Consider the following 15,510-nt stretch of genomic DNA (forward strand, 5'->3'; position numbering starts at 1 on the left):
CGCACCTGAACAAACAATTATGTCCTAAATATGAGCCAATTGGATTCTGACCAAACGCGTGCACTGACTTGTCTGTTGCCTTAGCGGTGATATTATATTGCTAACGTTGCAACAAAGACTTAACATAAACACAGGATTTACTCAATTTTAGTAACATTAATCACCAAATTTCCAAGAAAGCCTTACCCATGGAGCTCCAGAGAACTCAATATCACTGCGTCGCTTCTCTTGTTGAAGTTGTTGGCAATAAGAAATTATCGCCCCCTATTGGTTATCATCCTCATAAATGCGTGTCATTTTCACGCCTTGAGGAGGCAAAGCGTGACATTGACACGCATCCTCTAGTGGACCAGCGTGTCTATTACACGCTTTAGCGTGATACTGGGTTGCCCAATACACAGCAAGCACCATACAGCGTATCAAACACACAAGGTGCAGCAATCACAGAGCAGAACCACCACAATGCAGAGCAACAACAGCAAACATGGCAAAAATAGAACATATGTGAACTACAGACAGGTTGAGAAGAATTGATGAGGAAGAACAAAACTTTAATAGAAAAACCTAATACATGCCTCAGGCGGGATTCAAACCCAAGAACTCAGAATCTCAATGCATGTGATTTACTAGATGCGCCACTCAGTTGACACGGGTCAAGGGACCGCAGAAAAGAGCTTACAGAGCTGCAAGCATTGATATATGTCAGTCACCAAAGATGCAGAAATGACACCGCAGAGCAGAAAAAAACAGATATTCTATTTATATGAGAATGAAAAACCTTAAAGAGTGGCCTAATGAGTATTATTATTGGCAAGGAATCAGTCTAACGGAATTCATAAAATGGACGATGAAACTGTCAAAATTCCCACAGACTTTGTGAGGTCTGTTGAGAGAAAGCAACACTGATGAGTCAGATTATGGTCCGACAGATACGTGTGCACGTTTGCCGGGTCATTTGTCAAGCCAACATCAAAGTTAGTTCACAAACTTTAAACACTAGTTATATGGTCTTAAAAATGATTCCACTTCTGTTACAATTATGAGTTTAAGAATTGTGTGATTTAGCGCTGTAAATTGCTCAATGATTAATAAATATACAAAAAACAAAATTTGTGCAGAATAAGTCATCATGAGGTTATGTATGTTTGTGATTTTGGTAATGCACTTGTAGCTGTTAATAAATGAATGTGGTTCAATATTACACATTCCCTCATAATCAAATTCGTTTGCTTCTTCAATGTAGTGTTAGGAACTTTTCAGGAAATGGTAGAAAATACAAACATTGCGCATGTGTGCCCTCTACTGCCTGATAACAGTAATGTTATATTTTCTCAGACTTTTCTGTCCACTCCTGGTTATGAAAATCAATCGCTGGAAAAAGTGATCCATACATTTCAATCCATCTTGGTGTAGTGTTTTTTTTTTTTTAAATTAGCTTACATAAAGTCATAGTGTTATTATAAAGTGTCATTCTTATGCTTTAATACGTCCCATACGGCAAATGTCTTTGGCCAAAAGTATATAAATATATGCCAAATAAATTTTGTAGAAAGCAAAGCTTAATTAAATATATTTTTAATTAAAAAAAGATATATGTAATGGTGTTAACCTTCATATATTAACATGCATTTGTTCCCCAGAAATCCAATTTGAAATATATTTTTAACTTTACAACTTTTATGGCAAAAACAATCCTGGCCAAAATATGAAAGTTTGTATTAAATGTATAAAATAATATACTTTTGCAGTGGAAAATATACTTTATTTTAATCTTTTCAAATCGGTTATGTTTACATGTTTGTAACATACAAAGTTCTTCTTCCAATGCAACGTGAATATAAATGCGTTAAAATAAATTTCCGTACACATAGCCAAAAAAAAAAAACGTAAATATTTTTTGCCATATAGAGTTTGACCTGCAGGTTATCCTATCTGGAGGATTCCCTCTGTATCCTGAAGAGATTTTATTTCATTAGTCCCTTTCACACATACAGTCTTTACTAGTAATTTACTGGTAAATTGCAGTTAACATGTCATGTGTGAACAGAACCTTTCTGGTAAATCAGTGCTCCCAATTTACCAGTAAGACAGGTTGTAAGATTACCAGTAATTTGCCAGTAAGTGCTATGTGTGAACGAAAATTCTAGGATTACCGGCATTTAGAATGGCCCGATCTGTCAGCGCGGTCTGACGTCGTCCAATCAGAACGTTTTTTATACAGGTGACGCGTTTACCCCCGAACTGTTTACGGACGTTTCCACAAACATGCTGCTTAAAAGTAGAGCACACCTGAAGTTAACATCCACATTTCGTCAACAAAGTTGTTTAAAACAGCTTATCGTCTATTTGCCATATTGCCGACGTCCTTAGCACACCATCTGTGAAGCCTAATGTGCAAACGCAGGTTGACGACGCCTCACGCAATTTGTTTGGTCACGAGCAACTTCGCGACCGTATGCCACAGATGGGAAAACAACAAAATACAGACCTTGGATATTAAGTCATAACCCGCCGTTTACAAATACGACACGGATGGAGCTCGCCGGCCGCACGCCACAGGTAACTTCCGCTTTCTCTCCGAGTTTACCGGTATTTTGATACTGATGTGTGAATGATGTCTTACTGGTAAAAAGACGGAACCTCACTGCATGTGTGAACAGTACATTTTTGTATTTACTGGTAAATTCATTCTGGTAAATTCATGGTAATTTACCAGAATTACTGTGTGAAAGAGGCTAATGTCACAAGAAACATTAGACAAGGTTCAAAATGTTAAATATAATCTTGAAGCACAATTAATACAATAAGCAAAAGACAAGACTTTGAGACTTTGAAAAATAGGCCCAATTACAAACACTTATGAAAGAACACTAAAAATACACTGAAATGTTTGAACTGCGGTACATAAACTTACTCTCAAACATCATACGTTTATATAGCCTACAGTTCTTTTTCTGTAATGTTTATCTTCTCACAGCATGATCCTGCTTAAAGTTTTTTTATTACAGTAAACAAGCCCACCTTGCCCTGTTAGTAATGCAACTATACTGTCACATTTAACAACAAGATTTCTACATCAGTTTCTGCTAAACTAAATTTTTTAAGCCATCTAAATCAGTGGTTCTCAAACTGGGGGCCGCGAGATGGTATTATGACATTTTATAAAATACATTACTTTATCATAAATTCTGTGTAATGAAACCTCAGAAAAATAAGGCTACTAACCAACAGCAATACGTTGTTTAATTTAATATGTTTTGTTTAAGTTTTAGAATGTTTTATGTCATACATTTTCTTTTGGGGGGCCGAGGAGGGATGCACCGTACCCAAGGGGAGCCGCACGTCGCAAAAGTTTGAGAACCACTGATCTAAGTAACACAGAATAAAAGTGATAAATAAATAATACTGAATCAAAATTATATTTCAGGCACTATGATTTCTTCAAAATATTTATTCATTTTAGCACAAATATTTCCATAATTTCTCCACCAAACAATCAAAGTTGTTAAGTGCTTAAATACACAATATCTGCTACTATTCATTATTAACTAAACTGATAAAATAAAGTGAATTTACCAAATATAACCGCAATTGTTAAATATGTATACGTCAGTGCATATGTATATATACATATATATGTATAAACAGTGCCAAATTTATTATAATGGAAGTCACCTGCATGTCAAATAATAATAACAAGCTTCCTTAGTTATCTTAGTGACTGCAGTCTCCGGTTCTCCTGAGCAACTTTAACTTCTGTTACGAGAACGGAAGGCCTGACTCTCCCCTCAATCATTCAAAAAAGGCGCCTGCCATAAACGCATTCTGTGTGATTGGAAAATATGTGAGTCTATTTACTGTAGTAGTTTGATATTTAAATGATCTCAGCACATTTATTAAAATAAAAGTTCTAAATCAACTTTTGCAGACAAAAGTTCATGACAATCTGATAAATCACGTTTACAGATGTGCTAGTATTGTTATATGTCAGAAGAACAAGATTGATGGGTGGGTTGATATTCTTCAGGTTTGATTGTGAAAACATTTCCATCTGGTTGTGTTTTCCATGTCATATTTGTGATGGCCACTCCCTTTGCTGTCAGTTTCTGCTTGATCTGAAGAACAGAAGCAATCATTATGTATATGCACACACTCTTCTTCATTAACAATACAACTAAAACTTCTTTCATGTGTTCTAGTTTAAAACTCACCCACTGCAAGATGAACTGCATTTGTTTTGGGTCGTTCAGATTCTGACCAGACTTTATCTCCACTCTCAAAATCTGCTGCTTTGATTCGGAACTTGAAACCATCATTAGAGTTGTGGTAGTTATTGGAGTTGTGGTAGTTGTAGCAGTCGTTGCATCTGTAAATAAAAAAAAAAACATCAATTCAATGTATTAATTCTTGGCTGTTGGAAACAACAACAACATGAAGTTACAAACAGGTGAGCAGTCAATGATTCAAAGTGCATTTCAAATGAAATATACACTGTAAAAAATCTGTGTAGATATTACAGTATTACTGGCAGTGTACTAAATTACGGTAACACTTTACAATAAGGTTCATTAGTTAACATTAGTTATAATAATACAAATAATAAAGTGCACTTATACAGCATTTATTAATATTTGTTAATGTTCATTTAAACAGTTACTAATACATTATTACAATCTTGTTAACGTTAGTTAATGCACTGTGAACTAACATGAACAAACAATTTAAAGCTTTATTTCTATTTACTAACATTAACAAAGATTAATAAATACTGTAACAAATGTATTGCTCATGGTTTGTTCATGTTAGTTAAATAATGTTAACTAATGAACCTTATTGTAAAGTGTTTATTATTACAAAAAAAGAAAAAAAAATGAAATCCATTATGTTTTATTTTTATGAAAAATTCAGGCCATGTTATGTTAATGTAATCAATATAAATCTTTTAAATTAATTAAATGCACTTTATAAAATCAAAGACCTTAATAAGTAGCTGAGACAGAAGACTTACTGTACATGCAGATGAAAGGATATACATCTGAGCAGTGCGTATCATTCAATGACCCATCAAGTTCTGCAGCAACACAAATCGGGTCCATCCCGACTACGTCTGGATCAGTACTTGCCCAGTTAATGGGGTAAGCGCTGACATTTGTCCCATCTGACCACTTCCACGAATCCCTGAACATACCAATCCATACAGTGTCATCATTCGGGGTAACAACATTCAGCGCGTCATTGTCAGTTTGACTCTGAATGATGGCCAGGTCGGTGTAATGCTGTCTGCAGTAAATCTGAGCATCATGCCATGTCCTCAAGACATCTGTGACTAAAACAAACCTAGCTGCTCCTGTTTGAGTCTCTGGAATAAAACAAGAATGAAAAATGTATAAATTACATGACTGTTTTCAGACTAAATTTGTTACTGGTGAAGTCAAAAGATAAGAATTGTTAGATTGGTGCTACTCAGATAGCAATTACATTTGGCCCAGATCCGTTTTAAGCCCCTTGCCTCCGTTTCTATCTTAGAGACGTTTTCTGATTGTGAACCAGATCAGTGCTAGATAGAGGTTTCAGTTTAAGCATATAACTGTATTTATATCATTTTACAGATCTGGCCCAGATCACTTTTCCTAAAGGTAACCAAAAGGCATTAGCTGTGTCTGACACTGATTTGGTCCAGATCTGCATTACGAATCTGAGGCGATACTGATGATCAGCGGTGCTGGATCGGCGCTGCCACATATCCACCACAACCCCTAAAAACAGACCAGAAACGGCTTCTGCCTGATGTGCGTTTGGACTCAGGAACGAGTCCGGCTCTATCGTTTTGCGGTTGCGGTCCTGTTCCGTTACAGCAGTGTTCTTCACTCCCAACCCTGGAGAGCCGGTGCCCTGCAGAGTTTAGGTCCAACCATAATCAAACACACCTTCCTGTGATTATTTCTAGTGATCATGAAGACATTGCTATTGATAGCTTGCAGGTGTGTTTGATTGAGGTTGGAGGTAAACTCTGCAGGTCACCGGTTCTCCAGGGTTGGGAGTGAAGAACACTGCGTTACAGCATCCAGTGGCTATCTGGGATAGTGTATATCAGTGGTTCCAAACCCAATTTCTACAGACCACCACAAACACACTTTGATAGCCCTATTCTCACAGGATTAGTGTTATCTGTGGACCTCGTGTAATGTAGAAATTATTAAGAATTTTTCTGTGAGTTACAGATGAAAGGATTTTGTTTATTAAGCATTAACGTTTGGCCTGTGAATAGTGACTGGATGCTTTTGGGCTAGTTTTGAATGGCCATTGAGCTGGTTTTGATATGTGAATCTGGCAACCCTGGCTGTGCACTTGCGCAGATGTTTGGTTCAGATTATATAGAATGTACATGTAAACCAACATTTAATCATCAATCTTGCTCGTCACTGTAATTCGATTGGCTGGTCGTCGTTTACGTTGGCTTCTGTAAACAGAAACTCCTGCCGCCTTTAAATTGGATTTGTCAACATTTTGACACTGATGTTTGCTGTTGGGCTGCTTCACTTATGTGATTGTGTGTTTCACGTGTTACAAGTGGGTCTAAAGAGAAAACACAGTGTAAACTTTATTATTATTTCCCTATACGGGCATAACAGTGAACCGGTCAACATTGCCAAGCGGCACACTTGGAAAACTTCCAGTGCACCAGAGCACTTCATTTTATTTTATTTAACCTTTATTTAACCAGGAAAGGCCCATGATCAGGTAAATATAAAAAAAATCTTACCCGGATTTTTAGTCCTATTTATTATTTCTTAATGCCATTCCAGCGTCTATGGCAACTGAGCAATTCTGCCACCCGGCATCATCACTGATGTTCAATCATCACTTCATTATATCATTAACGGCAACACAACGCTACTTGAGTTTCGCTTTATTCACTCTATAATGTGCATTCATCTAGATTGTGACCAGTGTACTATACTTGACATTTTAATGTAATTTAATAATGTACGAAAGAACATCCTCTTTGATTTCTACGGTTTTATGTATTAAAGGGGTCATATTATGAGATTTTTTACGGTGTAAAATAAATATTTGGTGTCCCCAGAGTGTGTAATTGAAGTTTAAGCTCAAAATACTCCACAGATTATTAATTATACCATGTTTAAATTGACACTTTGTAGGCCTGAGCAAAACTGTGCCGTTTTTGGGTGTGTCATTTAAAATGCAAATGAGCGGATGAAGTGCAAACACTGATCGCAATGATGGTGGTTTGTTGTAATTGAAACTCAATTGTGCTGTCAAGTATTTTTCTCTCTGTACTAAGCTGTGGTTGGATATTGCAGATTGCAGGGCGGTATTATTGTAATTCGCCTTGCTACCTACCTCACAAAACAGGCGAAATCTGAACGATCTAATTTTTCAAATGCTTGCAGAAAATGGCTTGCCCAAACATAGTTACTGGGTAGATCTTTATCACATTTGCTAGGTTGATAGAAGCTCTGGGGACCCAATTATAGCAATTAAACTGGGAAAAGTCTGATTTTCACGCTATGACCCCTTTAAAGACGGTGACAAAATTTTACTTTTCTATTAATTCCTCTCGTTGAAAAGCACCCATAAATGAGTTCAACTGAAAACAAATCCTCCACAGAAATTATTCACATTTTTAACACGTGTTAACATTATTTCTTACCATCGTAGCAAAAAGACTCTAACTCATTAGAGCACAACAAATCACTCCATATGCCATGATAAGATCCTACGCATTCCTGATCTCCATTGTTGTTTGGCTCGTCATAATAAAAGTTTGTATATGTTATAGACTCGTTGTTATAGGACCACCTCCAGCTCTTAAGGTCATAGTACAGTCCAGTCCACATTAAAGACGATGTATATTGAGAAAACATTGATACCATTGTCACATCTTCAGTGGTTTGAACAGTGGCTAAGTCAATGTAATTCTGTCTGCAGTAGGCTTGTGCATCAGTCCAGTTCTTGTTCGACAGGACCAACAAATATTTACGTGTTGTGCCTTGCGTAAATTGACAAAGTCCTGTTAAAAGAAACGAAAAAAAAGAAACTAGTCATAAACGTAATTAATTAAAAGAATATTTATGTTACAGTACAAATTGTTAAAGCTCCAAAAGCACAAACATTCGTTACAAAGTAATCAATCCAACTGCATTCTGAGATGAAACGATAAGTCTATTAACAGACCTATTACTCAAAGGTCTGACTTTTTAATGGTTTTTAAAACGTCATTTAGTGTAAATAAAATACTGGTTCAGGGGGACTGTTAACATCTTAGCTTAAAGAAAAACATCTCCATTTAACCAGACTGTGGGAGGAAACTTCCCACATTTTTGTTTATAATTGTGCATCTTTGAATATTTTGTTTGTTTGCATCTATTGTGCAGATTAAATACTTTGAACAAATTTTTTTCGCATTGTTTTTCGCATCTTTTGTGTTTAGTTTACTTTAACATAAACAATTGACCACATTTTATGTTGGCCATAGCACTTTAAACATTTCACTGTACGTAGGTTGTCCATTTAGTATTTGCATCTTTTTTAATATTCTGTTTCTGCTCATTGAATTGTGAAGGTTACTGCAAGTAAAGAACAATTATGCAATTTTATAGCAAGTCTTTTATTGATGGTTAAGCCTGATCTCACAAAATATTTGAAATAGTCACGCATTATTTTGCTCAGTTTTGCGTGACATTGTCACATGTTTCCACCATTTTACGTGCCCCTGTCATGACGTTCTTTTGCGTGACAGATTAATGTATTGGTTACTCAACTGTTTTTTCTATTTTCTTACAATTGTGATGGCATCTTGGGCCAAATGCAAAATCATCTGCATCAGTTTTTAAATATTGCTAGATTTCCTTTGAATTAAGTGATTGTAAAATCCTGGATGGACTGATTATGAAATGAAATTAGATGAAAAACACTGTTTTTAATTAATATTGAAGAAATTATGTTTTTTTTTTTTTTGCCATATCGCCCACCACTAGAGGTAACAAAATTGTACTATCCCAGTAAAGCTTGCTGGGACAACTTTAGGAGAAACTTTATGAAAACTCTGCATGAAATCTCTGACCTTTATAACACATTAATAAATGTACTTCAAATTAAATTGAATAATGTCAGTAAACATTAAAATTAGAAACTATTTGGGTCTGTGAAGGCTCAATGCCTCAAAGTGTGCTGCAATTTACAAGTAACTAAAAAGTCTTAAAATAATCTTTACAGGTTTTAGATATGACATTCGAAGACAGCTTCTTTTTTATCCTTATTATATTGAAATCATACTGAACCCTGAAAGAAAACAAGGGTACACGCCAAACTTTGTGTGCCGTTGGAGTCCTAACATATCAGCTCAGTCTCATGTTATATAGTCATGTATTTTTTATTGTTTTTTCGTGTGATTGTATACAGAAATCCTGTTTTCGTGTGATTATCATGTATTGGTTACTCAACTGTTTTGTCCTATTTTCTTACCATTGTTGCTTCGGTTAGGGTTAGATTTACATAAAATGACATTCCTAACCAATCCCAACTCTAACCCTAATGCCAGTCGACATATAAAAAATAAATCAGAAAAAATAGTATAAACCAATAAATAAAGTGCAAGCACCAAACCCTAAACCAGTGTTTCTCAAACTTTTTCTGCCATTCCCCACTTTGGAGGTAGGCAGGGGTTCCGTGCCCCAGCTGTCCCAAATCACCCCCCTACAAAATGGTAATCAAGTAGGCTTTAAGTTTAACTGTTGAAATGTATTTAATCACATCATATTGTAGAACATAACAGCATTAAACACTTTCAATAGAGAAAATTAACGTGCAAATATATTATCACTTTGCATGAAATATGACTTAAAGTAAATAATAATAATATTGCGAATTTTTGGTTGATTAGGTCCACTGTCTATCTTGGTTTTCTTTGCTGGTGCCGAATATCCAGTTTTCTTTTCATTCTGTGCCACAAACGTATCCATTGTTAACCTTTATACCCACTACAGCCTATACCGCGTAATATTAATAGAGATCACAAAAATGACAACATTTCCTCCCGTTTGTCACGCCCCACTTGTAATGTTCCTATTCCCCACCAGTGGGGCCCGCCCCACACTTTGAGAAATGCTGCCCTAAACCGAAGCGACAATGGTTTAAAAATAAAAAAGCAGTTGAGTAACACGAAAAAATGCGGAAATTCGTGACAATATCACGAAAAAAGAATACAAAATACGTGACTATATAACGAAATTTCATGAGACTGGGTAGAACATATACACATAAATACATGTGCGCATACCAACAGACACTGTAAATATTCACACTGACCTGAGAAAAGCAGCAAATGAATCAGCGTTTCCATTGTTGATGGATTTACAGTATGAAACAAATCTGAAACGTGTAACAAACTTAATCATGACAAACACACATTTCATTAAACTGAAGGAGTTTTGCAAATACAACAAAACATTAAAAAATATTGTTCACCTGCATTAACAGTCGGGACTGAAGATCAATCTGTCTACACTTCTTCAATCACCACTTTTATATCCTACATTAATAATGATGACGCAATAGCCTTTATGCAAATAGTTTTAGATACCAAGATTTTCATTTTAAATTTGGTTTAAAATTTTAGGCTCTATATTCAAATAACATTTTGGAGAATGGAATGGAAAAAAACTCAGTCTCCATGATGACTGTTAATGACATCATCTGGAATTATCATATTATCTGCCTCCTAGTTAGGCACAGTTCATTCAATTGAGTTACTTTAATTTCATTAAAGGTTGCAAATGACATACAGCTACATCAAAACACAAAAAAAGAGTTTTGAAAATGTATTGAAAGTTTTTGTGCAAAAAAAAAAAAAAACTATATGAATACAATAATAATAATAATAATAATAATAATAATAATAATGTGTGTGTGTGTGTGTGCAATGCCCCGTGCTCATGGGTTTGTCTTCTGAAATAAGACAAATGTTTCATAAGTGATCTGAAAACTAAAAGCAAAAACTCCAACAGAGCTTTTATATTAGGCTATTATAGCATCACCACTACATGTAAAGATTACAGGTAATCTATACTTACTGTGTATATTACATTACTGTAACACATTTGATTGTGTTGGGGCATTGCTAGGCATTCGCTAGTTGTTTTTTAAACAAAGTGCTTTGTTTAAGCAAAGACGTCAGGCACTGTCAGTGTGTTTTTACAGTAGTCTTAATAAAAACAGCTTTAATTTAGATACTGAGAAAAAAAAAACTATCCATCCTCTTTCTAAGAATTGTGTTTTGCATTTTGGAGCCCTCAACATGCTCAAAAGCTCTTGACAATTGGCACACACTTTAGGCCTTAAAAGGTTGCTCTAAGTACCCCCACAGCCCTATCAGTAAGGCTCAAGTACCCCTTTGAAACTAAACTACACCAAAGTTGTGTTTTAAAGACAAATAATTAGTAATATTAATTAATTAATTAATTAATTTTAAACATTAGAGTAAAAATCACTGACTGAGGAAGCATGTTTATTTCAACAAACCACCATTATTGCGGTCAGTATTTGTATTTTATCAGCTCATTTGCATGTTAAAAGACACACCCAAAAACAGCACATTATTGCTCAGGCCTACAAAATGGCAATTTTGACATGCTATAATTAAATATCTGTAGGGTGTTTTGAGATAAAACTTCACATACAGACTCTGGGAACGCCAAAGAGTAGATATTTAGCTCTGAAAAGGTGTTATTTTTGCGACCTTATTGCATATGCATTTGTAGTAGTTTTCCTTTTAGAAGCAACATTATTGGGAGGAGAGTATTAAATTTGCCAGAGGAACATACTTAAAAAAAAAATAGTTTGCCAAGCCATGGTATGTTTAATTTGCTGGAGAAACAAGGAGAAGAAGTCACGAGAAGTCATCAAATCGGGTGTTTAAAAACTTCTTTTACCCTCTTCTTTCCCATCTTTCATCCTCCGGTTCTTCTTAGTGTACTTTTACTTAGCTGGAATGGGGAATTTCACACGCAGTCTGCATTTTCATTGCGATGTCCTGTCGAGGACTCTTATTTGCGACCCTGTACTAATTTGCGCTACTCTAAGTAGATTGCAATGGTCATTATGGAAATGTGAAAATGTCATTATTGTGCATGTGTATTTTATGTGTGCTTTTGTAGGAAATCACACGTAAATTTTCCACTCTGGCGCTTGTTTGGAATTGAGCTCTCACGTCCTTTTTAGTAAATGCCCTAAATTTACTAAAATCTCAATTTAAGTTACTGATAATTAAAGTGTGCAAATAACTTAAATTATTATTTTCAAATAGAAAGAGAAACAAAATGTGTCAAGAAATTCACTATAAATACAAAATACTAGGGGTGTGACGAGATCTCGTGCGACGAGATCTCGCGAGATTAAATATGTATCGCGAGATTACGTGTGTCTCGCGAGATTTCTTGTGTAGGTGAAATTCTGTCCGTTTTTGAAATAAAAGACTGCATCCTTCGGAGGTCGCATTTTTAAACTGCATTTACTTCATAAAGACTGTCTTAATAGAGACTACTAACAATTATAAAGTTTACTAATAATTTAGTTAATCGCAAATTGTTGTAATATGCTCATGACTTGCGAATGTAATGCTCAGTTAATGATCTGAAATAAACCTTAATGACGTATGTAGCCTGCATATGCGACCTCCGGAGGATGCAGCTTTCTGTTTGATCCTTTTAGGGGCCAGTTACACCAAAAGCGTTTATGGCAGTTGCAGGCGCCTTTTTTAAATGATATTCTATGGGCATGGAGCGTTTGCGCGCTGTTTATGCGCGCTGAGCGCCTTGCGGTTTGCCGGCGGCCGCAGCACGCACCTTTGAAGGAACACTGAGAGCGGAGAAGCGCCCGACGTCATTCGCGTCTTTCCATTGTCCACTCGAATGAGGGGAGATGCGGGACTTACGTTGTGGTGAGGGAAGTTTACAGTTGCTTTGAAGAACCGGACTCCACTCGCTCACTCTCTCCTGCGTGTTTGTGCACCTCTCACCCTCAAACAAGGTCAGCTGACTAGGTGGTTGCCTAGCAATATTAAAAGCCGCGTCGACTCGCACTGCTCTTTTTTAAAAAAGGCAGTGCGTCGCGCCTTGCGTTTCCAAGCGTTTAAAGCGTGGTTGGTGTAATTAGCCTCTTACAGTGCATGCATTATATTCTGTCTTTTACTGCATTTGCTTTTTATGTTTGGGTTTCCAATAATGTTCGTTTGGGAGCTCATATGAAGTCCGAGACGTGCTGTGTTGGCTGTTGATCAGTGTCAGATGTCTCAGCAGATTAAACCATGACAGAGTTTACATGATTTAATGTCTGCATGTTCATTTCTATTGTAAAGAAATGGACGTATATTAAATTAAAAATATTCAAATGGATTTATTGTTTGGCTAAAAATAAGCATTCTCTCCGTCTAAAGTGAAAGTGAAGATAGCGTCCGCGAGACGAGTCAACTATCTCCCCCTGCAGGCATTTGTTATAATATATATATATATATAATGCTTTTTATTTATAGACCACAAATGTAATGTGTTTGTTAATGTAATGTTGTTTAATGTAACTTGGTTTTAATACTTTATTTGAACCAATTATTATTGCATCTTCGTTATTATGTAATTTTAAAGGCTACTGCTCACTTGGGTCTATTTTTACAACCCATTCTCACCCCATGGCGTCAATATTTGACGCACTTGACCATGCGTCAATATGTGACGCGGAGGGTTACCTTTCGCGTCATTTTTTGACGAACTGGGGACTTCAATACTATTATGTCAGTTGCATTCTCTTTCCTATTTTCTTACCATTTTCGCGTCGGTTTAGGGTTAGATTACGCGAAATTAAACAGTTGTCACCTGGCGTTGGGCTTAGAGTTAGGTACGACAGTTGTCACCTGGCGTTGGGGTTAGAGTTAGGTTTGGGTAGGGATGTCATTATGTAAATCTAACCCTAAACCGACGCGAAAATGGTAAGAAAATGCGTCAAATATTGATGCCATGGGGTGAGAATGGGTTGATTTTTATTACCCAAAAATAACAAATTACTTCATTATCAGTTAGTAAAATAATTGTTAGGGCCAGTCCTTGATTAGTTAAAACATTTAAAAATAACATGATTTCAGTTTCTTATTCATTTATTTTATCATCAAGGGGTTTCTTAAAAAGTGTAAAAATATCGTCTCGTCTCGTTCTCGTGAACCCAATCTCGTGTCTCGTCTCGTCTCGTGGATTAAGTGTCTCGTCACACCCCTACAAAATACATCATACAGGACAAAATATGTTAGCCAAAAACAATGCAAATGTTTTTTTGCGTCATTTGAAAAAGCAATGGCAGCGGGAATGAATATCATTATTTGAACATTATTTGAAGAGTTTCGTTGCAAAACGAGATAACCACCGTTTTTTTAATTGTTCAGAAATCTTTTGATTTAAACCTTCATAACTTAAAAAATACAGCTAAGTAGCACCATAAAACAAAATAATAACATGATAACATAATAATAAACATGTTTTGACAAAAATGTTAAAAAATGGATTTATCTCGTTTTGCAACGAAACTCTTCATTTATAGTTAATAAACTTTGTGTCTTTAGAAACTATTCAGGTTCATTGAAAATGGTCAGATTGTTCTTGAGTTGGACATCGATATTGTGTTTTGGAGCATGGAGCACATTTACTCACGACGGCTAATAATATTAATGATAACATTAAAATTACATTTAAAGTAATCCTTTTTACAATGCTTTCCTCACAAAAAACTTAGGTCAATGACTGGACAAACGAAAGACATTTTTATAAAAAGTAAATGAATTCAAAGCAAAATCTAAATCTTTTCGCGTACCCCCTAGAAACCCTTCACGTTCCCCCTTGGGTACTCGTACCCCCGGTTGGAAATCACTGCTTTAGAGTCATTGAACATTAGGCCTGGGCAAAGGCTGGCACCTGGGTGTTGACAAACTGACTTGACAGCCTCCTTGGCAGATTGAGTTTGGTTTTGGTCGCCATATCCAAGTCAACCAGATTTCACATCCATCGTCATTATGTTGAAGTCTTTCCAACATTAAAGTGACAACCAGTGCTTACCAACAAACCTTAGATTTAAACAAAAACGTTTAATCAAATCATTCTGAATTGTGTAGTTTACTTTTGTTTCACCATTTTATTTACAACAAAAAACACGTTTTGAAATGTTCAGAGTATTTAAGTTCAGATATTAAATATAATAGACATAGCACTGTCTTATATGATGTTCAATCTCATGAAAATTCTTACATATTTTACGAGTTGGCTAATATGCATTAATGGTATGATTTGCGGGGTTAGGGGTTTCGGTTTCGTTGTTTAAAATGAGAATTGTATGATTTTGCAAGATGAACTTCGTATGAATTGATACGAATTAGCCAACTTGTAAAATATGTACAAATTCTCATGAGATCAGGGTTTGTAAGAACTTGTTTAAGTGACTCCAGCAGATCAT

General features: G+C 35.8%; 1 protein-coding gene across 1 annotated transcript; it reads right to left on the minus strand.

The window, feature by feature from the left end:
* Positions 1 to 3,534: 3,534 nt before the first annotated feature.
* On the minus strand, positions 3,535 to 15,038 carry LOC129432142 (uncharacterized). The gene is made up of 4 exons (XM_073870400.1): positions 14,996 to 15,038; positions 5,009 to 5,359; positions 4,212 to 4,366; positions 3,535 to 4,115 (listed from the first exon to the last, which is right to left on the minus strand). The coding sequence occupies exons 1-4, from the start codon at positions 15,036 to 15,038 to the stop codon at positions 3,981 to 3,983; spliced, it is 684 nt and encodes a 227-aa protein (XP_073726501.1). The 3' UTR covers positions 3,535 to 3,980.
* Between the last annotated feature and the right edge of the window lie 472 nt (positions 15,039 to 15,510).

This window comes from Misgurnus anguillicaudatus, chromosome 1 (assembly GCF_027580225.2).
Source record: "Misgurnus anguillicaudatus chromosome 1, ASM2758022v2, whole genome shotgun sequence".
NCBI classification, from domain to species: Eukaryota; Metazoa; Chordata; class Actinopteri; order Cypriniformes; family Cobitidae; genus Misgurnus; species Misgurnus anguillicaudatus.